The sequence below is a fragment of the Corvus cornix genome, chromosome 18 (genome assembly GCF_000738735.6).
Source record: "Corvus cornix cornix isolate S_Up_H32 chromosome 18, ASM73873v5, whole genome shotgun sequence".
NCBI lineage: Eukaryota > Metazoa > Chordata > Aves > Passeriformes > Corvidae > Corvus > Corvus cornix.
In genome coordinates, this window is record NC_046347.1 from 12487440 (window position 1) to 12509534 (window position 22095).

Consider the following 22095-nt stretch of genomic DNA (forward strand, 5'->3'; position numbering starts at 1 on the left):
TGAAAAAACACACCTAATTTACAAGCCTGCAACTTACTTTCAAAAGTGACCTTGGTAACCAGAGCTAGCAAGATCATAGCTAACCACCTAAACTGCTTTTGAAAATGGCACTAAATATTTAGTGTATTGAAATGCTTAACGTGTCTTCTATTTGATGTGTGTTAACTTCAGCCAGAAATTAACATTCATAGATTTGTTTTTTTCTCAGGATGAAAGGATGATATGTAGACATTTTGTATAGACAAACTGAAATTTCCCCAGATGGAAGTTTCATTTAAGAAATTTGTCACTAGATATTTGCTTATGTCCAACAGTGCTTTTGAAGGAACACCAACTCAAACAAGTTCCTATTCAGGAGAAGAACATAGTAAATGAAGGAAATGTAACTAGGGGATTAGTTAATATTTGTGAAACACTTCAAAGATGAAGTTTTATGTAACGCAGAAAAGAGATCATGAGTCTTTCTCTGATTGGAGCTGGAATGAAGCCAGAGCACTGTTTCTGTTTGTTAATATTTTACCAGATTCTTTCTTTGGCCAGCTTTTTACCCACATGGATTGCTCTTAGAACTGTCAGTGATGTCAAAGCTGTTGAAATTCTGTCTAGTGTGGAAACACTTAAGATAACTTTTGATCCATGAAGTGTGGAATTTCAGACGACAGAGCTTTGCAAGTAACAATGAGAATTACAGTACAAGAAACTCCCCTATCTAAGCTCAAGTAGTAAATCAAAAAAGTTACCTTACCTCAAAGCAGCTCACTCCTGTTCTTTTTTAGGCTACAATGTAAACCCAAGTTATTAAACCCAGGACACAGTTCTGAGTATCTGTGGAGGTGGGGTTTCTCAAAAATGTGGGATGTGAAAATACAAAGTTTCATCTACACTAAATACGTATAAGTCAAATGACTAGTGGGGACATAGCTTGCCTTACACCCTTATTCCCCCTGCACCGACCCCAGCCTCTGCTGACCCAAGGATAGCTAATTGGAGCTGATAAGGAGCTTTTCACACAGTAGCACACAGCACCTTTCACAGTATTGGCTTCATGCTAAATGCAGTATTACAGCTGAACTTCAGTAGGTGATATTTGCTTTTTTCCCCCCCTCTGAAAAACTAGTATCTTCAATAGCAAGTAATAACTTTATTAAGATAAGTAGAAGAAAATTAGTTTCCATTTTCTAAATGTTTTACAAAGCTTCCCCTCCTCCTCCTTAGCATTTGCTCTAAAATCAAAAAAGGCCCTATAGCCCACAGATGAATGAAGAAAACTTGCAGCATGTACAGAAGCTAATCAGCTGGCTGTACATGTGTGCCATGATTTTCAGAGGAAAGCATAAAACTCTTCTGATAAACAACTTTCCTTTGAGGGTGGCTTGTCATCAGCATTCAAGGTGCATATGATGTGGATCACCAATCAAAACCTCCCACCTGCTCTCAACCTCTGGGATAGAGCATTTAAAAAGTAAAGAAATACAGAGGTGTATTTCTTACTTGTACAGCCTATGTATCCCATGTAGCCTTTTAATATCATCAAGGCTTGTACCTGTCTACCTCTAGGAGGTTCTTTTTCTTTCAATGATACTGAACAATAAAAATACCTGAAGGAGGGACCCATGTTCCTTCTAAACACCTTCCTTCTACTTATCTGCAGAATTAACACACAAGCTATTAAATCAGTCTAATTTCTACTGTACAAACTGAAAATTAGCAGCTAGAGTAAGAAGAGAGAAAATTAAAATATCTCATAGCCTTTTGACTTGCTTGGAAGCTTACACAAGGTCTGAATTTGATGGTGAAATGAATAAAGTGTATGACAGTCCACTTCAGTAATCAAGACGTAGTCATTAACTCTTCAAACCACATTGAGTCATTGCATTGTGTAATATGTTGGAAATACAGCAAATTTCAGGGCTTACTTGACATGCCAACCACTTTGAGTGCCAGTAGGCTGTTTTGAACATTAAAAAAAAATGAACGAAACTGTTCAACAGGTTCAGAAAAATCATTTTCATGCTACAATTTTCTGTTTCACCAGAGATTCCAACAAAACACATTGACTGGTGTTATCAACTTGGAAAGAGTTGAACTTGGGGAAAAAAGTTTGAATAAGCAAACTAACTTGCATGCTTTGTTGCAAATAATTTTTTGTCGCTGAGCTGCCAAGCCTCTGTGTACGTCACTTGTACCTGAAAGCCCAGTTCTGAGTTACTCTGTCTCAATGCCAGTTCTATCCATTGTAACAATGTATTTGACCAACGTATTAAATTCAAGTGAGTGGTTTTAAACAGGAAGATTGAATTAATTTCCATACCTCAAGCATGAAAAACAATGCAAGCCTCTGCTAAAAATCAGAAGCAGAACTTAAAAAATTGTCTACAATGCTTCTAAGGCGATGTTGTTCCAAAAAAGAACGATTTTGCTTTTTTTTTTTTCTGAAATGCAGAATTCAGTCCAGTAGAATTAAGGATACCTTTTCCTGAGGGAGAAAGCTAAGCAGCAAAAAAGAGTGTTTAAAAATTGTATTCTTGCAATGCAGTATTTCAGGGCCTGCATGTTTGAGTAAGAAGTCCACTCTGGTGCTCCACATACAAATCTGGATGCAGATATCAAAGTAAACTTGGTCTCAGGAAAATATTACCCCTTATTGATGTTTCACTCGTTTCACGTTGGCAGTATCATCTGTCCCTTTTGCTATTTTCTAGATCCCCAAAAATCTACATTAAGTTTTGCAACAGTGGCTCGAAATTTCTAGACATTAAGAAACTCATGTCCTTGTAAGGCTGCCAGAGCTGTTGCATCACACATACAACAGCATGAAACTGCATGGCACTATCAGTAATGTTTCAAAGACATCCTTTTGCTTATCCTGTCAATATAGGCCTGACCTGAAATACTCTTCCTATTTCAGTCCCAGCCTCACAAAAAAAGCACATGAATCATGAGTGTCAGCACTATGTCCATTCCAGTCCTCCCGGTCTGTCAATGCATATTACTTTGTCCCTGCAATGCACTGCTGTTGTGAATAAATACACTTATAATCCACTCTTCATTTTGAAAGCCCTTTTAAGTATTATTTTTTCTTGTGAGCTACTAAAGATGGTTCATTGCCTCCATAAACTGGTTTAAAAATAGATGTAACATAGGCTGGATAGGACATGTGGGTGAAATGTCACAGTGCTTATCACTCCCTGCTCAGAACACAACCTGTGTCCATTGACACTTTTCACTGTCCACCTCTAAGAATCTGGTTCTGTCTTCTCCAAAATCCCTCACTGGGTAGCTAAAAAGCAGCAATCAGGTCACTCACCGACTCTCTTCTACACTGAACAACCCAGTTCTCTAAACCTCTTCTCATGTAATGTGTTCCTGTGCCCCAGTCATTTAGTGGCTCTCCACTGGACTCTAGTTTGTCAATCTTTTGTACAGGAGGGTCCAAAGCAAAGTGGTCTCACAAGTACCAAACAGAGGAGAACTAATCACTTCCCTTGATCCAGTGATTGCATTCTTGTTCCTGCAGTCTGTATGTGATTAACAGCATATGAATATCTACATACAGATCATTTGAAAAGTCTAAATGGCTGCCATATTACTGCACAGATACTGTCAGATCTCAGGAATAATGACAATGATAAAAAAAATAATATTAAGGCAAAAAGCCCAAGCAATTCACATAAGGCCTACAGCATTTTGAAAAATAACTTATTGAAAGCTACACCTCTAATTAAAAAAAAAACAACAAAAAACACCTTTACTGGAACATTCTGGAGAAATGTTTGTGTGTCTGTTTATAAAGATCTTTTATAAAGAAAAGTCTAAAATCACTCTAGGGAACATACTCTGCTATTAGCTATCCCTAAAATTTTTCCATTATAATGTAAGTCCATTATTTTTTGTCCTATCTACAGCAGGTGTTAGTTTCCCAAAGTTTTGCCAATGAAGGATTACTTGATGAACAGACCAGTAATTTGAGATATGTAACATTAATCTGCAATACACTGCTCAGCATAATAGCTGCCATTAAAAAGTTCCTTAACAACTTGCCTGTAAAGAGGCTACACTTTACTGCATGTATCTTACAAATAGTGCTCTTGCTAAAATTTCCAAGAACATGTGGTGATTTTTGTAGAAGCATAACACTAACTCATGTTCAGTCTATGACCTAGGTTCTACCTTCTCCTGTCATCCTTACCCTGATGCTGTCTCACATGTAAGGACTGGACACTGTCTTACATATAAAAATTTGTGCTTGCTTCTATTTTTTTCCTGTTCCAACTTGTTGCACTGGACTATAAAATTCTAGGGAATCCCCACAGCATATACCATCATTATGCCTGTGATGTCACCTTTTACTGTTAGGTCTTAGCACTCTAAGCAGTATTGTAGCTATTAACCGGTAAAAGAAATAACAATTAAGCAATTAAACAAGAATTCGCAAATTACAATTTGATCTAACAGTCACTTGGCAACACATGAAGTGTGCAGTTCTCAAGCAGACACTTTCATATTTGCCCCAGCTAAGTTTTAGACCATGTCAAAACAGAATTTGCATTTTCCAGGAGTACTTAGTAAAAGTGAAGAAGTATTTGCAATGATGGCATTTAAACCAGAGCTATATAGACATTCCTCTTAATTCTTTCTTTTGCTGGCAACAGTGAAATTCCCTTCAAGTAACTCATTTAGATTCTGATGACAGGACTGTTAACAACAGTAGCAGTATGTGAAAGAATTAGTGAATGGTGACAGAATCCACTGTACTTCCACTCTTCCAGAAGAGTCAAATACTGTGACTACTTTACAAAGCAGGCTTACCCTGGCTGGTGTTCTTTCGAGGACTGAGTATAGAGAGGCTTGATCCCGTATCTAAAATTTGACAAACACCTTGGCAGAAATTATGTGCTCTAGATGAAGAAAGCTGGACCTGCTGGACTTGACTAGGACTCTGACTGAGCAGCTGAACAATCTTTGAGGATGTATCTGCCTTTGTTGCTGAGGATGTATCTGGCCCATGATTTCCCATACAGAAATCTAGCCGAACCTGTTCAAATTCAAAGGCGATCTTACAGACATATATACTTTTCACACCAAAGACATCAGAAAATTGGTTAAATTTCAAAGTGGCATCTTGGACTTGGAAAAATAGAAGGTTTCAGCAAGAGGCAATAAAAAAATTTTTATTTTTAATTTTGAAAGGTTGTACAAGAAGATTAATTACAACATCATGGCAGTGATTGAGAAACCCTAGTTTATTTAGTGTTAACAAATACTATTTTGTACAGGAACAATGCATAATTTTAAAAAGACATAGGTTTTTCAGTCTTCCAGGAGATGACTGTTTAGCAATTCAGATTGAAAAATCCAAATGAAGGTGAATTACATTGATCATAAAACTGCACTGTACCTCAGCGGATGGTACTTCTGTTTCTTCCCCACAGCTGCTTGGAGCTTCTTCTTCCTTTAAGCTAGGGCAGGCAATAAGAGAAGAGAACCTCGAAGGATGCTGTTGCCTTGCATACCGCAGCTCCTAATGTGAAATATTACATTAACACAAGAAACTCATGGTCCCTGAAACTAAATACCCTTATAGCTCAGTTTGCTGTTACACTGCTAGATTTAAAAGAATGAATTACGAATTATGTTCCCTTCAGTTCAACAGGGCCAAACTACCCTTCTAATAAACCTAGTATCAAATCTGTTTAAAATTCACATTTCCTGGTGCTGTTACTATCACCTTGCTTGTTGCTCAATCTTATATTGTCAGGGTTCTTCTTCACTTTTGTATTTTCTTATGATTAAATTACATAAGAAAAGCTCCAAAAAATAAAGCAGCTGTGGAAAAGTAAATTGTCAGCAGCTAAAATAAACTAATTTACCTCTCAAAGTTTCACCAACTTTCAACTTGTAGTAACTTAAGTGAGATTTGATGAAAAGCAAACTGCTTCAGCTCTGTCAAAGGAGATGCAAATAAACATCAAAGTCTTTTGCTATGTATTTAAGACTAAAGAAATAAAATGTGAGCCCATTACGTAAAGTAACTGACAGTGAAATTCCTGTAACTCTGACAGTAATAAATTATCTTGGTTTTTTGTAAGGATGAAGATCTTGGAACGCTGGGAGCAAATGTAGCCTGGCTGGTAAGAGTAATCACCTAGAATAAAAACACCCAAACTAGAATACTAGTAGTCTTTGGAAGGTCAGCCTGGAGCTCAGCTTTAGTGTAGGAGCTGAAGCCTCAGGAGGTATGTTCTGGACAAAGAGCAGCCTGGAATGAGAGTACGGAACAGCCTGGATGTAAGAAGAGCTATCCTTTCTAGTCTGGACAAATGATGACTCAAAAGTTCCAGAGGTGGAAGGATACTCAGTGACAGCCACTTCAGCTAGGACCTCCAAGCAACCCATCAGCTGAAGAGATTGAACTACTGCTCCCAGAGTTTAGCTTGCCATCTGGAAACTCACAGTCAAATTCTACCTCACCAAGCGCCATAGTCATACTGTATTTTTTAAATCTATCTTACAAAAGCAAGAATCATCTTTAATGATTTTTAACAGAACATGGGAGACACAAGATGTGTAGAAAAATACAAACAAAGTATCTTTATCTTGCTCATTGAAAATAAGGGAAGAGTAGACTGGGATGGATGGATATGAATATTTATTGGTCTTAATTTGAGAGTCAGCTAAGTTCTAAGATGAGCTGTGAAAGAAAGAATAATTAAAGAGGTAGAAAAGGAAAAAAAATGTGGTTTTTAATTGTGGCAGCTTTGCCCAGATCTGGAAATCACATTTATATATGTTTGGTATAAGCATTTGGCTAATCTTTTTCAAACCTCAGTTCCAGCAGTGAAGAGATGAAACAAGCAAGTTACCGGAGATGAAATAAGCAGCTTGTTTAAAAACAAGGTCTACTCAAATGGATTGCTGAACCCTAATTTCCTTTGTAAAAATTGCTTCCAGTGTTAACATTTAATAAACAGGTCACTATTTCTGAAACAGTGAACTGAAAGTTCAAGTGAACAAAGGACGCCAAGCTTGTCACTTTAGGCTAATAAGAGGATCACAAGCATCTGGAAAAAACTGTATATCCATAAGCATGCTGAGGCATTCCACAATAAGTTCATTTGTTGGCGGACCACATTCCAGGCACCCTGCACACTGTAACAGCTGCCTCACCTATTCTCTTTAGAAACCCCACAAGAGGGAGGTCAGAATCACATGCTTAGGACTGTCACCTAGGACTGGAGTTGAAGTTTTCACTTTGGAGTTTAACTTCAAAAGAAGTTAAAGATTTCCTGCTCCAGAAGCAGCCCATCCCACTGTCCCACAAGATGTAGTATTGATATGCTAGTGAGGCTATGTACTTGATGTTCTCTAATTCTTTTCTCTGAGAACCCTCCTCACGCTACAACAAGATGCTAATACTTCTTGTGGCAGTGCTGCTGTAACAGCTCTTGATCAGGTCCTCAGACTGTCAATGAAGAGTTGAAAAACAGTGCTGCATTCTTGTTTTGTCACAGAACTCAAATAATTTGAATCTTCTCAGTCTCCCAGTGCAGATGGCTGTGTCATACTATGGTATGTCCTAACTCATATTTTTGATGCACTCACTAATACTTTTGACATCAAAAGAACTTGATTAGATAAATTTGATAAAATATACCAGAATCTCCAGCTCACATTGCACTTATCTGACTGACCTGTTACAGTCCTCAATTTCTGTTGTCGTAGACTATCTGCTCTATCTGAGGAAGAATAAGTCTCCATTAGCTCTGGAAAGATACAGCAGATGGCATTCTCAGTTTATCTCTGTCAGATAGATGTTTACAATGCTTGCTCACACGGCAATCTTTAAAACTTCTTCATTGACTAATGGGCAGTAAAGAAGAACAGGGACTTATTTTCACTCAAGCAATCAGTTCAAATTTGGTTATAATTGACTCTAGCAGCACAGCCTTTTGGACTTCAGGCAACCTTTGTCTACCAGACAGGAGTCCCCCTCCTGTTGGATACCTTCTGCTAGGAAGAAGCTAAGAGAAATTCAAGTACCTGTGGTGGGATGTCCAAATGCAGTGTTCATCCCTGCCAGGTTCCCTTAGAACATATTCAAAAATGTTCCCATAGATTCAGTCTGACAAATTCACCTTAGCCAAGGAATATATGTATTCATTTTCTTTCCCAAATAATATGGCTCTTCTGGGTGAAATACTCCTGCATATTTTGGATGCTTGGAGAGCCTTTTCCTTTCAGACTCAAATGTGTGAGCCCTCCAAAAAAGTACTACTTGTTTTTACTACTATTCTTTATCCAAGAGAATAGCAATCCTGTGCAGAAGCTGCATAACTGTTTGCCTAAAGACCAGATTGCCTAAAGACCATTGAACTTGACCCTGTCAGTACTTGTTCTCAAATTTAATTGCTGGATGACCTTTGCACTTCAAACTTGTACAGTATTTTCTTAGATCTACTAACCCAGAAGTTTTTGTAATTAGTCCAGCTAACATCCCTGATGGGTACAGTCACATGGCTAATCTGTAGTGCTGTTTTACTTCACAGGAGAAGAAATATATCTGGTTGTTTTGGCATAACTAAATTGCCAAAACGATTGAGCCAGCCGAGTCACTTAACCTTCCTTTACCTAATTTGTAGCATTTACTCGAAGCAACGGAGGTAAATATGCTTTTTCTCTTTTTCTTTTCTTTAGCATCATTCTTAACTGTAAGAAAAATAAAATATTAATTAGAATTTACTTACACTGGCTCTTTTTTAAGAAACTCACTTTTGTCATTCAAACTGTCTGGCCAGATGGTTCATATACTTCATAGTATACCTAGGCCAACCAGATAACTTTTGAAGAATTAGTGATAATTGCAAGCTAAAAGCCCCACAGGATGGCATGCTTAACACAAAGGCATAGTTATTCCATCTTTTTAGAATGTGTCTATGTATGAAAATGTCTAAGACATTTTTAGAATGTATTGAGATGACAAAATTTTCAAGTAGATAGCTGAAAGTTGTGATTTCTTAGTGCAATATGACAACACGGTGGGATTATATCCCGTATGGTTTCATATTATCTAGAGATAATTCTACAGATTTTAGTAGGTGAAAAGAGAAACATTTAACTTCAATCTCTTACATATTCCTGAATGAACTTTAGTAATCCACAAAAAGGCTCTGGTCTAGGCTCTCAAAACTTTTTTTGATTTCAATTAAGACAGGTAGGAATACATAAAGGGAGAATTAAAAATAAACAGAGGACATTAGCTTAAATTCAGCTGATTTTCTCCCCCAAAGGCAGAGGAGACTGTAGTTTCAAACTAATATGCTGGAGGCTGACTGTTTGGAAAGCAGCTCAGCAGATAAGAAACAAGAGACCTGGGGAACTATGAGTTGAACATGAGGCAGCAATGCATTCACGAAGCCTTCAGCTAACAGCATACTCAGCTGCACCAAAAAAAGTACTGCCAGCAGGCCAAGGGAGGTGATGATTTCCTCTACCAAGCACTGGTGCAACCACATTTAGAGTATTGTGTCCACTTTTGGGCTCCCCAGCATGAGAAAGACATGAACATAATGCAGCAGCCACAAACAGCAAACCAGCAAACAGCCACAAAGATGATCAGGGAATTGGAACATCTGACGTAGAAGGAGAGGCTGGGGCAGCTGGCCTTGCTGGCCTCCAGAAGAGATAGATCAAGAGTGATCTTTTCAACATGTATAAGCATCTGATGAGGATGGTGGAAGGAGATAAAGATGACTGAGTTGGAGTCTTCTCAGCAGTATACAGTGGAAGACCAAGTGACAATGGGCAAAAGGTAAGTACAGGATACCTCACTTAAGTATAAGGGGAAAGAATACCCCAACCAAATGCCAACCTTCTTTATTGAGAGTGACCAAACACCGTAACAACTTGCCCAGAGTGGTTCCCAGAGGAAGTGTTTCCCCAGCTAAACTTGGTTAATAATTCTGCTGCAGTTTTATACCTCAGAGCAACAACCTCACCCTTTCTGAAAGAACATTGTTCACTGCCCTCAAAACTACGATGACAATCAACCGTTCTGACTCAATCCTCACAGGAACAAATCTGCTGATGAATTAAGTACATAGTGAAATCCTGATTATCAAAGTTACTGGGAGGTCTACCACTAACTACTAGGGAAACCAGGATTTATTCATTAGTCTCTCTGATAAATGTTGCAATTTAACTATTAAATGTTGTATTTTAATTACCAAATATTTGACAGGTTAACTATACATCCTGCTTTCATATATGGAAAAGGTGCTATTATAGTCATTTGGACATGGGTGCTTTAAAATCCCACCACTGTATTTGGAAATATCCTCACTGATTAATCATTTTAATGTTTATGTTAGAACACAGTGCAAGTCCTTCAAATGGCCTTTCTTGCTTAGTTAAAACTAAGCCTTAATAAATTTGTAATTTAGGATTGCATTTATGCTGCATAAACACGTGTATTTCTGAAATACCTTGGCTGAAGATCATGTTTTAAAATACTACTTTTGAAGTCCCAAACCCTTTAAACTTATAGGGAACCATCTGCCTTATGGCCTAATGGTGTTTCCCAGGGCTCAATTTTAGGGTCAATTCTCTCCAGTCTTTGATCAACGACCTGGACACGAGTTGAGTGTACACTAAGTTTGCTGATGATACTAAATGAGAAGGACTCATCGATTCCCTTGTGGGTTGAGAGACCTTACAAAGAGATCTTGATAGACTGGAATGCTTGGCAATCACCAACCGCATGAAATTTAATGGAAGCAAAAGAGCTGGATTCTGTACCTGGGACTACAGTCATGGATGTCTGTATACACTGTGGGACAAGAGGCTGAAGTGCAGCCCTGAAGAAAGGGATCTGGGGGTTTTGATTGTTGGCAAGCTCAGCACGAGTCAACAGTGTATCCTGGTGGCCAGAAGTGCCAGCTGTGTCCTCAGTATGTTAAGCATAGTACAGCCAAACAGCCAAAAGGAGTGAATGTCCCACTATGCTCAGCATTGGTATGGCCTTACCTCAAGTACTGTGTGCATTTTTAGGCTCCACAATATGAGAAGAATATAGAAATATTAGAATGTGTCCAAAGGAGGGCAACAAAGATGGTGAAAAGACTAGATGGCTAGATTTATGAGGAGTGTCTGAGGATACTTGGCTTGTTCAGCTTAAAAAAGAGGAGGCTGGTGGATGACCTCATTGCTCTCTATAACTTCCTTCCATGATGGGGGAGCAGAGTAGGAGGTGCTGATCTTTGGTTTTGGTGTCTGGTGATAGCATGTGGAGGAATGGCTTAAATCTTCATCAAGGGAAATTCAGACAATTCTTCCCTGAGAGGGTGGTCAAGCAGTGGAACAAACTCCCCAGGGCATGCTCACGGCCCCAAGCCTGTCTGTGTTCAAAAAGCGTTTGGGATAATGCCCTTAAGATAAACGGCTTAACTTCTAGATTGTCCTGTGTGACATCAAATTCAAAGATCCTCATGGGTTCCTTCCAGCTCTGGATGTGCAATCATTCTAAGGAACCTTCCAAAGATAGATTTGAGCTAAACTCAGTAAGAGTAATTGAAATGCAGAATTTTAAGGTAAGTTATATTCATGGAATTATAACTGGCTTAATGGCTCATTATCGCTAGATTTCAGAGAGCATATAATTACCTGTGATGAGAGTCTGTGCTGTAGATGATTTAGAACTGATAGCTGACACTGTGTTCTTTTGACAAGTTCTCTTGGAAGAAGACTACCAATACAGATTGTGCAGTGTTTAGAGCTAACAGGATGCCAAAGTCCTATAAAAGAAAGAATATACTGAGGAAGGCATTCTTTGTTGTTATTTTGTCATCAATATTACATTTCCAGCAAGTGTTTACAGCAGGTATAAATGAACCACAGAACACGGGCCTTCTCATTGCAGATGGTTTCAATGCTATGCAGAAATGGGCCTTGTGGTTTTTTCCTTGCTTCATTGCCAGAAGAACTATGCATGGAACTCAAATATCCACAGTGAAATCTATATACTCTTAATTCAAGTTTACTCTACAGTAAGCTTATTCTGCTTTCTCTTCCACTTTCCTAAAGCATTAGTTTTTATTCCAAGAGATACAGTACGTCTTTTCTGCTCATAAACAAAGTCTTAAAGTTCAAGTTCCAGTTCGCACACTGACATCTAGGCACCTCATCTAAGATGTTTATCAACAGAAGTCACCACATACAGACTCTATCTAAGTGTATCATCATGTGCATTAAAATTGTTTTACAATTACTCATTGGTATGTTTCCTCTTCCACACATAAGCTAGTTAGAAGCGTACTACATACAGACTCATTGTTCTATCTTAGCATCTCCTATCACAGGATAATCTTACTTGCAAGGATTAGTACCACAGTCTCACATGAGCTATGCAAATCAGGGATCAGTCAGGTCCAGCACCTTGTTTTTATAACAAAGCCTCGCTTTCTCCAGCTCAAAGGATGAACTGATTCCCCTGTTTTATTCCAAATATATATGCTAGCACTTTTCTTTAGAATAAATTTACCTTCTTTTAACAGCATTCCAAGTTCTGCCCTGAGTCTGTTTCCCATTTCAATCAGCTGCTGCTTTTCTTGGCTCAGAATTGAGATTTTTCTTGCTGCTTCCTTGAGTTTATTTTGCATTCCTCGTAGAGTGCGTTTGACACAATACTGACAACCAACACCAGTACCTACATCAGGTAACTGTTGTCCAAAATCTACCATGTTTTCTTCAAGAGCTTTGGGTTCTGGCTCCTGAATAAAACAGACAGTGCTTATAATGAATATTTTGAAAGTGAGATCTGTAGGTTCAGAGATCTGTACAAATATGCATGAGAAGCCAGTTGAGGAAAACGCGTGAAGTTGAAGACTACGGCCCATTTTTTAGGATCCATTTTCAAGATTATGTTAGCAGTATAGGGCAAATTAAACTGCGGAGCAAAACACTGTAACAGCCTGAGACATTCCCACAGATATTGTTAACTATCAGTATAAAATAATACACATAACTGTATAACTGTAAACTAAAGAACATTTAATTTTAAGATAAAATGTGGAAAAAGCCTCTTTATACCAAATAGCAATCTGCTACAAATCCTTCTTTTTTTAGCCATTGTGCACATACAAACATAAGGGGTAGATATGACTTAAAACATTTACTGAAAAGTAAAGATTCTACAATCTGTTTTGTCTCTGCCAACCTGAGTCCACCTGCAGATATATATTATGATAAGGTATATACCCAAAAGACCACATCCTTGTTTTTCAAGACCTATATACTGTCTTCTTTCAGTCCCCACAGAGGAGACTTTTTGATATCCATTTAAATAGTCATCATTCACTGAACAGTTATCTCCCTATAAACATTTTACATTTCACACATTGCCACAAGTATCTAAATGTATCATGTGCATTAAAATTGTTTTATAATTACTCATTGGTATGTTTACTCTTCTACATATAAACCAGTTAGAAGCGTACTACACTAACTGTGCAATCCGAATCAGTTTTCGACTAAATCGCTCTAAACACTACAATTCAAGAAGTACACATTGAAAGCTATTGTCCATACTGAGAAAAAACCAAACCATTGTTGCCTTATTGTACCATGCAACTCCCATGCTCTTATTTCTTTGGATAGTTTCGTCATGAAAAGGAAGGCTCTTGAAAACATACAGGAAAAGCATGCAGGCCTACAAACAGTATGGGGGAGAAAGGTAGAGAAATTAGTGCAGGACTAGAGTCTAAAAATACTAAGACAGCAAAGTAAAAGGAAAAAGGAACACCACTTTGACATGCATCTATTTGTATAAAAGGAATTAATACAAGTAGCCACAAATTCTTACAGTCTTGCCTTCCTCAGTGCAATTGACATACTAAGGCTTAACATAAAGAGAGGTGAAGGCAATGACCAGTTATGGCACCACTCGTTCTCACATTGTGGACCACCTTCACCAGATCAAAAGGCAAAACCACATCACCTGCCTGGGGCATGGGATGCCACTTGCTTAAACTTTTATTTTTCCTGAACTTTCCAGAAAAAGATTCCACAGCATTGCACAGAAGTTTGGGTTTGGTTTGTTTTTTTTTTTTCAGGTGACAGACTGTAAGCTGTAGAGTTAGGAGTGGAACTCAGAAATCTTTTTACCTTTAGATCTGTGCAAAATTCTGCAGTACTAAGGAGAGAAAACACTGAAAAAATGGGTACTAAGGAAGAGTGGAAGGAAAAACTCTCCTCAGAGCTGGTACAAAATAAAAATACACACACACTCAAAAGTTTACATGCTCTTTTTACTAGTTTCCACAATAAACTTTCCTCTTCTTCTTTAGCATTGGAGTCTATAATTTCTAGACTATGGTTACAGAAACTGTTATATTAAATGGAAAATAGAAAACTAAAACTATGGCTCTCTTTACTGACTTCACACCTGCACCCCTATGTTTAGTCACCATTATTGCTCAACAGATTCTGAACTCCCTGAGGTAGAAACATTTTTGCCTGTAATTCTTCATGGACTTAACTACATCCTTAGCATGCAATTAATAAATGTAAGAAGCACAGAAAAAGTGCAGAAAAGTGCTAAAGATAAGCACTTGTGAAATCCAGTAAGAAATTAAAATGAAGTTTTGCCCATTGTTTTTAAGATATTTTCAGGGCTGCTTCCAGCTCAGTCTATGTCTAAGAAGTCTTGTTATGTACTGAGAAAGAAAATATAAAGCAGACAGCAGAAATAGGCAGGAAACAATACTTCAACTTCAGTGAAGACAGCATCAACTACAATTCCAGCATTTTATTCCCTTGAAGTTTTGGCCTGCATATCCCCTATTTGCTACGTGTCTATACATATAAAGCATAAGTAATTCAGCACTTCACAATGAAGGTGCAAATCACTGCCTGAAATTGTTCCTGTTCTCATATCCAGCCATGAGCATTCAATTATAATTCAGCATCATGAAGCAAAAGATTAACCTCTGGAACAGAGAAAGTTCATATCTTACAGTCTCCAAGGCAAAGTCACTCTCAATTTTTTTTTTTAAGGCTCTATCCTCACATACAGAAATGCAAAGAAAATCAGAATGCACCTTGGACAGTAGTTTGTAAAACATTTTCTGCAGCAACAACAAAAACGAATTGGTATAAAATGTAATTTTCACCTAATTCTGGAAGTGGCCAAAGAGAAAAAATAAATCTGCCCTGTCTGTACTGGCACACAACTTTCTAAACATAATTTGACAGCATGAACAAACAATTCCCTTCTATATTTAGCAAAGAGATAAAACTGCGATTAAACATGATCTGTGCATGGTTGGTTATGCATGTTTCCACACAAGGTTCATAAGAGTCCTAAGTTTTATTTAAACATTGATATTGTTTCAGCTTTTAAAGCTCTTAGCTTTTCAATCAGGACCTTTCATGCTTATTTATTACTTAGCTATTATTTCAATTTTCTTGAACTTAGATTGTTACTGGTGAGTCCTAACAGTAAGATTAAAGCATGATAATATACTGGTAGATGATACCAGTAGATCTTACAGACGACTTGACAATTGGAAAACCCTGATTTTTTAAAATTGTTTTTTAAACTATCTTACTTCAGACTCTGTTTACTACACCACGAAGTTGCTGGGAGACAGGAAGAGGAGAACATACAGTGACTTACTCCTTACATAGTACTAGATATTTGTCCCAGTTTTCAATTCCGTTATTATTTTTCCCAAGAGATGCCATTGCCACTTGAATGCTCATATTGTTCTTACCCTTTAAAATAACACAGTGGGAATGATGTTTGTAAGCCCTTGAACAGAGCAAAATATGCTCCCACACCCAGTGGGTTTTTCCTTAGTAGTGAGCACTCCAAGACAGCACTGGAGTACTTTCTCCTGGTCATACCACGTTGCACTTGGTATTTTAAAAAAAAGGCTAAAATGTGGATTTACAATGGAAATTGAGAGGTGACACACAGTAGCTTAAGCATTTGCAAGTGGGAAAAAAACCCATCAAAACTGGCTTGCAAGATCAGAAATTACTTGTGCCAAGGGATGACTAGTCAAAATTTATTGCCTTGAAAGAATAAGCGTAAGTTCAGCTGAAAAAATCTTTGCTGGCTCTCATCTAACCAATCACATAAGCACATATTAGTTCAGTTTATAATATTTATTCACACAAAAGTAATACACTATGTATTTAATTACACACACGCATACATATACTTTTAGGTAGTTTAAACCTCATCACACCTTTTCTGTGTCCGGGTTTACCATACAATCCAACTTAGTTGAGCTGACTTTGACGTTGCTCAGCATGGTTCCAGCTGAAACTTTGTTTGTGCTCAATGAACCTAAAAGAAGAGTATAATATGAATGTATATGTATTCATAGAGAGTTTCGGTTTTCATAGCAAGAGCTCCTTCAGAACACTGTCTCATGCATATAAATATCTAGTTACAGAATCATAGGGCCACAGAATTATTTAGGTTGGAAAAGACCTTTAATATCATCAAGTGAAACCAGTAAGCTAACACTGCCGAGTCCACCACTAAAACATATCTTCAAATGCCCAGGCGTACATGCCTTTTAAGCACCTCCAGGGATGATGACTCAACCATCTCCCTGGGCAGCCTGTGCTTGAATAAGCCTTCCCAAAAAGAAATTTTTCCTAATATCCAATCCAAACCTCCACTGGCATAACTTGAGGTCATTTCTGTTGTCCTATTGCTTATTAGTAGGAAAGAGAGACTGATCCCCACCTCACAACTTCCTTTCAGGTAGTTGTAGGTAGTGGTAAGTTCCCCCTGAACCTCCTTTTGTATACCACTTCAGTGCATATTCTGTGAACAGATACACTGTAAACTCCCATGGCAGGGGGGTTTGGACTAGGAGATCCGTTCCAATCCAAACCATTCTGTGATTCTACATACCGGCTTCACTATCAAGAATTCTGTCATAACTTGTAATATACATATATTTGCTTCACTCTTGCAAAATATATACACAGTTGCTTTTCTAGTGGTAATTTTGTAGTGACTTATAATGTGTGTGTGTATTTGTTTCTACTAATAATTGTTTTGTAGTAATTTGTAATACAGAATCTCAGACTACTGTGTGCTTGTGTACTGTGCAATCTTAAGAACCCCACAGTAATGATTTTTACACACTCATGGATTGGGTAGCCCTTATAGGTTGTGGCTGTGACTGCTAAACTTCCTTAACTGAATTTAAAGTTCTTCATCAAGAGTTGTCACCTTGTTCTGCAAGCTGTCTGTTTTCTGTTAGAGGAAGAGAGGACAACATCTGCTCATCAAGACTCTCCATTTCTTTCCTCATTTGTGTAATAGCATTCCGAAGACTGGCATTCTGTTCCTGCAGCTTTTTTATTTCCAAGGCAGGAATATCTTTGTACAGAGAACTTTTATCATCATACTGAAATATCTGGAAAATAAAAGTAGAAGACAAAAAGAACCCTTCATTAATAAGCGACACATATTCTCTCCACACCACCACACATACAGATCCTCATACTTTCAACCCATGAACATACGTGGGAGAAAAGTACTATAGACGGAGAAGAAATATATTTGTTTATTGAGGATTTTCCAGGGAAAAAAGTGCTGTACTGAGAACATTATAGGAGGAGGCACAGATGGGGAGGACCACGGTGCCAGAGCTGGCTGTGTTTTATAACTGTTGTTCTGCAGGTGTCGTTTATCTCTCTTCCATGCGTAGGTAACCCCTCTCCTTAAGGAACCTGCGGGCCCAATAGCAGTAATAGCAGTCTCCTTTCTGACCTGTCAAATTCTTGAAAGCGTCATCGGAGATCATCTGTTGACAATAACATTGTCCTGGTTTAAAAGACAGATATTTGCCAAGGAAGATGGGAATCTCCCTGGAATGGAAAGATCACCCCCTCCCTCCAAATTATTACGACTTCGAAATTATGGGGCTTCCAGGCACAGATATGGAAAAAGGAATAACAGTTCTTTAGTAGACTATATATCTATATAACAAGACAAAACAACAGCAACGACTAAAAGATAACCCAGTAACAGCCTTTTCCCGCCCATCAAGCCATTTCCCCTTTGGTGTAGTTACGACGATAACCGACAGGGGGCGCTGTTGGCTCGTGTCGAGGCGGAGAGGCTGCAGTGACTCCCCCGGGCCTTCAAGTGCAAGGTCAGGACCTCCCTGGTGATGGTGGCAGCTCAAATGAGAGAGAGGGAAGAAGGATTGACTCCCCTAGGCACCCACGCGATCAGTGATCGGTCTTCGAAACGGCTAACGGCAGCCGGTACACCCTGGGAAGGGAGGCAGGGCTTTACCACGATGTCGCACTACCGTACAAAGAGGTCCGACGGCCGTGCTGCTCCGGCTTCAGGCGGTCCTCTATGCGGTGGTTCCGGAGAGGGGCGGAGGGAATGACTTCCCCAGGCACCCACGTGGACTGTGCTGGTCTCCCTCGGCGCTGGCAGACGGCGAAATCCCAGTCAATGGAGGAGCCGGGACTCCCTTTCTCTCTTGCAAGCAACGGACACACAAGCCGGCGGCAGGCAGATCTCCACGGCAGTGTTGAAAAACCGCTGCGCGGGAGAGGTCCAAAGCGAAGAAAAGCCACACGACCGTCTCTGCTCCCAACCGGGCAAAGACTGCCCACCCCCAGCTAAGAAACTGCCAAAATAACTCTGCTCCCCCGCCCACCCCGCTCCCCCAGAACCACTACGACCGTATGCCAAGGCCACGTCTCTTGTCGCTGGATCGCTATCCATTCACCATCTCCCTGACAACAAATGGGAAGAAAATTCCCGGGGGGCTGTGTGGGGGGGGAGTGTGTGGGGTGTGGGAAACAAACAAACAAATAAATAAATAAAGGGGAAAAAACCCCACCCCCCCCAAACAAAACAAACAAAAAACCCCAAAACCAAAACAAACAAAAAACCAAACCAAAACAAACCCCAAACAAACAAACAAAAAAACCCTAAGCCCCAACAAACACAAAGAAGCTGGATGTCCTCCGCTAAACCAAAAAATGGGAAGGAGTGTATGGACTACACCCAGATAACCTGGGCAATGGACATTATCTAGAAAACACGGACATTGATTTGAAAACACGTTTCCTGGTCACTTGAAATTCCAGCACAATCTTCAGGAAAAAATACCTAGTAGGACCAATGGGATATAAAGACGGGGATATTAGGGCCCCGATATTATTTACTTTTGCTGTTTCTTCATTCAAAGTATGTCTGCAAAGATTTTTAAATGTTTTGTTTGACCAATGGTAATGTATTATAACTGTGGTTTCATCAAAACAGAGAATGTAGAATTTAGATTCTACCCCTGTAAAAATCTTCTTTCACTGACAGAAACATGTGTCATCATCCATTTAAGAAATGCAGATACTATTTGATACAGGAATATTAGAAAGCCATGCAATAGGAGAATATACACTCCTACAGTCACTAAACAAATCCTAATTCACAAGCTGTCCAAATATGATGTTTTTCACATGGAAAAGATCGTGAAATGTCTTTCGAGTATTTGTATCTAAATGTTGCTAAAATGTTTCTTGATGTTTAACCCTAAGCTTAAATTGTTGCAAAGCAGCAGTTCTGCCTTTTCAGAGGGCATGCCAGTCCATGAGGTGCTTAAGACACTTCAGCAAAATAATGCAGTCTCAACATTTATGCCTTGCACAGCCTCAAACACTACTCCGTTTCCATCTTCTCCATCATTCCCCACTTCCTTCAGCCCCCTTATTTTCCCAGTCGTACGTTTGTTCTGCAAGTGTGATCTGAGAGCGTCATCTGGAATGCCAATGCCCTTCAAATTAAATTTCCATGGCATAAAGACAACAGCTGCCCTGCAGTTTCTTTCTCCTGCCCTAACAGTACAGGCTACACAGAAGATGAGAATAATCACTATTCTGCTTTTGCAATCTCTCCGAGGCTGTTAAGGAGAGTCAGGGAGAGGCACTAGTAGGTAGCAATGCAACACCCATGAATTTTGGGACCCAGGACTACATCTCAACCTGCAACATAACACATGAACCATCACAGTTTAAACCAGAAATGCAACTGTTCCAGATTTTTGTAAGTGGAAATGGGTCTAGAGAGAAAACCCTAAAAACCCTAATAAATCAGAATTACTTGAACCTCTCTTTCCTTTTCTGTGCACTTGTATGATATTATTAGCATGCTCTAGTCCAACAAACATGACCTAAATACTAAAATATAAGTTATAAGCAAGATTTTCCAGGCTGGTGTGTTTCACATCTCAGTTGCTTATTGTAAGGCCAAGGATGTCTACTGCAACATTTCTAGCACGCTCCTGGGGTCTCAGACCAATTTGAAGAAAGGACCTGTATACTGAAGATACTATACTAGGGTATATTTAAATTTTAATCTTTCTTGCGTCGGTCATCTGGACCAGAGGCTAGCCAGCATACTATTCCTTCCGTATGAGGACTCATTGACAAAAACGTCTTAGTCACTTTTCTTCTTCTGTTTGTTTGTTTACACTTCATTTTTTACGGAAAAGGTTCTAGACTAGAATAATAGACTTTTAAATTTTGTTATTTAGTTTTTTAAACACTGGCCCTTCCCATAAAAAGGAAAAAAGAGCGAAAAGGTTTTGCTGAGATGGGTACTGCTTATCCTACATGCCGAAAGTGAAAAAGCTGGAGTTTTTTAAAAACAGAAAGAAAAGAGTGACAATGAAGACAGTCTTGCCAACCACAGTTGAACAGAACAGTGAATAGAAAGAAGAATATAAAGAATATAAAGAAGAATCCCTGCCCTGATTCTCTTGGTATCTCAACGACCAATTAGCAGATCAGTCCAGTTTGAAATGAAATGGGAAAAACTACTTGCTCCATAGCAAGTTTTTGCTAGCACTCTACTTTTATCTATAATAAAAATTGTCTTCAGGAAGCATCTTTCTGAATACAACACTTTCTGCATTCAGGAACTACTAGGCTTGCTTAGCACTGCTTTTTCTTAGCAAGCTTTGGTAACATGCTCTGAACTGGTCACTGGTGAGCACCTGTAGCTGCCGAGTAGAGTGCACTGCAGCATACTCTTTCAGTCTTTCACCAAAAAGTTTTCTACTCCTAATTTGTTATCCTTCAGCATGACTTCAAACCAGCATTATGTTTGCAATTTTGAATGGCTTTTTAAAATATATGCATTTTAATAGGTAGCAATGAAAGGAAAACTAGTTAGTGATACTAAAATACAAGACATTATTTTAAAAAGCTGGCATATTAGTATTTTGAAACGTTGCCTTGAAATTTTAACTTTACAACTTTAAAATCTACCTTGAACTGCAACTGACATAGAACCTCAGGAATGAAGCTCCTGACATTAATTCTTCCCATTTGATTGCCATGATGGTACAGTACGTTGTCACATTTTGGAGCAACTGTCTATATCCAGCTTGCTCCTTTTGCCAGTGAGTAATGAATGAGAGCCATAATTAAGACCATGACACCTAATCCATGTGTATTCCAGGCTAGATATGTCTGTATTTTGAATGAAACATATGAAACAGATGAACTGCTTACAGTAAGTCCAGTGGGAACGAGGCCCATAAGGCTGTTATCTTAGAATGAATTAATCTGTGTCTACTATTAAGTGTTGTCTAACCTGTTTCTCCCCTTCAGGTGAAATACTGTGATTAAACCATGCTTGTATTGTCTGTTCTCTCTCAACAGTCAAAGCAGAAAGAACAGTCTTCACTTCATGCAACCTGTAGTCTGTTTTCTGTAGATCAGCTTCAATCTAGGATGGAGGGAAAGGAGGGGCGGCAAAGGATGTCAGTAGCTCAAGGACAAAGGGATGGAGAAAAGAAAAGGAAAGGTAAGGAAGGGAAAGGAAAACGAAAAGGGAAGTAAAAAGAAAAAGAAGGAAATCAAAGATACTTTAAATCATAGCACAGGGACTTAAGCACATCCCTTTTGGCTCTGTCAAAAACTGCCTTAACAGATGAATAATTTAGCTTCTTTGTCTTACCTTCTTTATGTGAAATGGAACATGCTGATTTATCTCTCACATGTGTTCACATGCTACAGTTATTGATGCCTATGAATCACTTTGGA

At 38.8% G+C, this 22095-nt stretch overlaps 1 protein-coding gene across 9 annotated transcripts in view; it reads right to left on the minus strand.

Annotated features, from left to right (window-relative positions):
* CCDC57 (coiled-coil domain containing 57) overlaps positions 1–22095 on the minus strand; it is a 38461-nt gene that overhangs the window by 2948 nt on the left and 13418 nt on the right. For 3 of the 9 annotated variants that reach the window (XM_039562515.1, XM_039562513.1, XM_039562521.1), the window contains 6 exons: positions 17252–17438; positions 16248–16348; positions 12536–12764; positions 11659–11789; positions 5399–5521; positions 4810–5035 (listed from right to left, as the gene is read on the minus strand). In XM_039562515.1, the coding sequence (XP_039418449.1) occupies positions 4810–5035; positions 5399–5521; positions 11659–11789; positions 12536–12764; positions 16248–16348; positions 17252–17438 (997 nt within the window). Of the gene's footprint in view, positions 1–4809; positions 5036–5151; positions 5522–8628; positions 8707–11658; positions 11790–12535; positions 12765–13616; positions 13703–16247; positions 16349–17251; positions 17439–20189; positions 21779–22095 lie in introns of those variants that run through there. The other 6 variants (XM_039562519.1, XM_039562516.1, XM_039562517.1 and 3 more) reach the window with 6 other exon arrangements.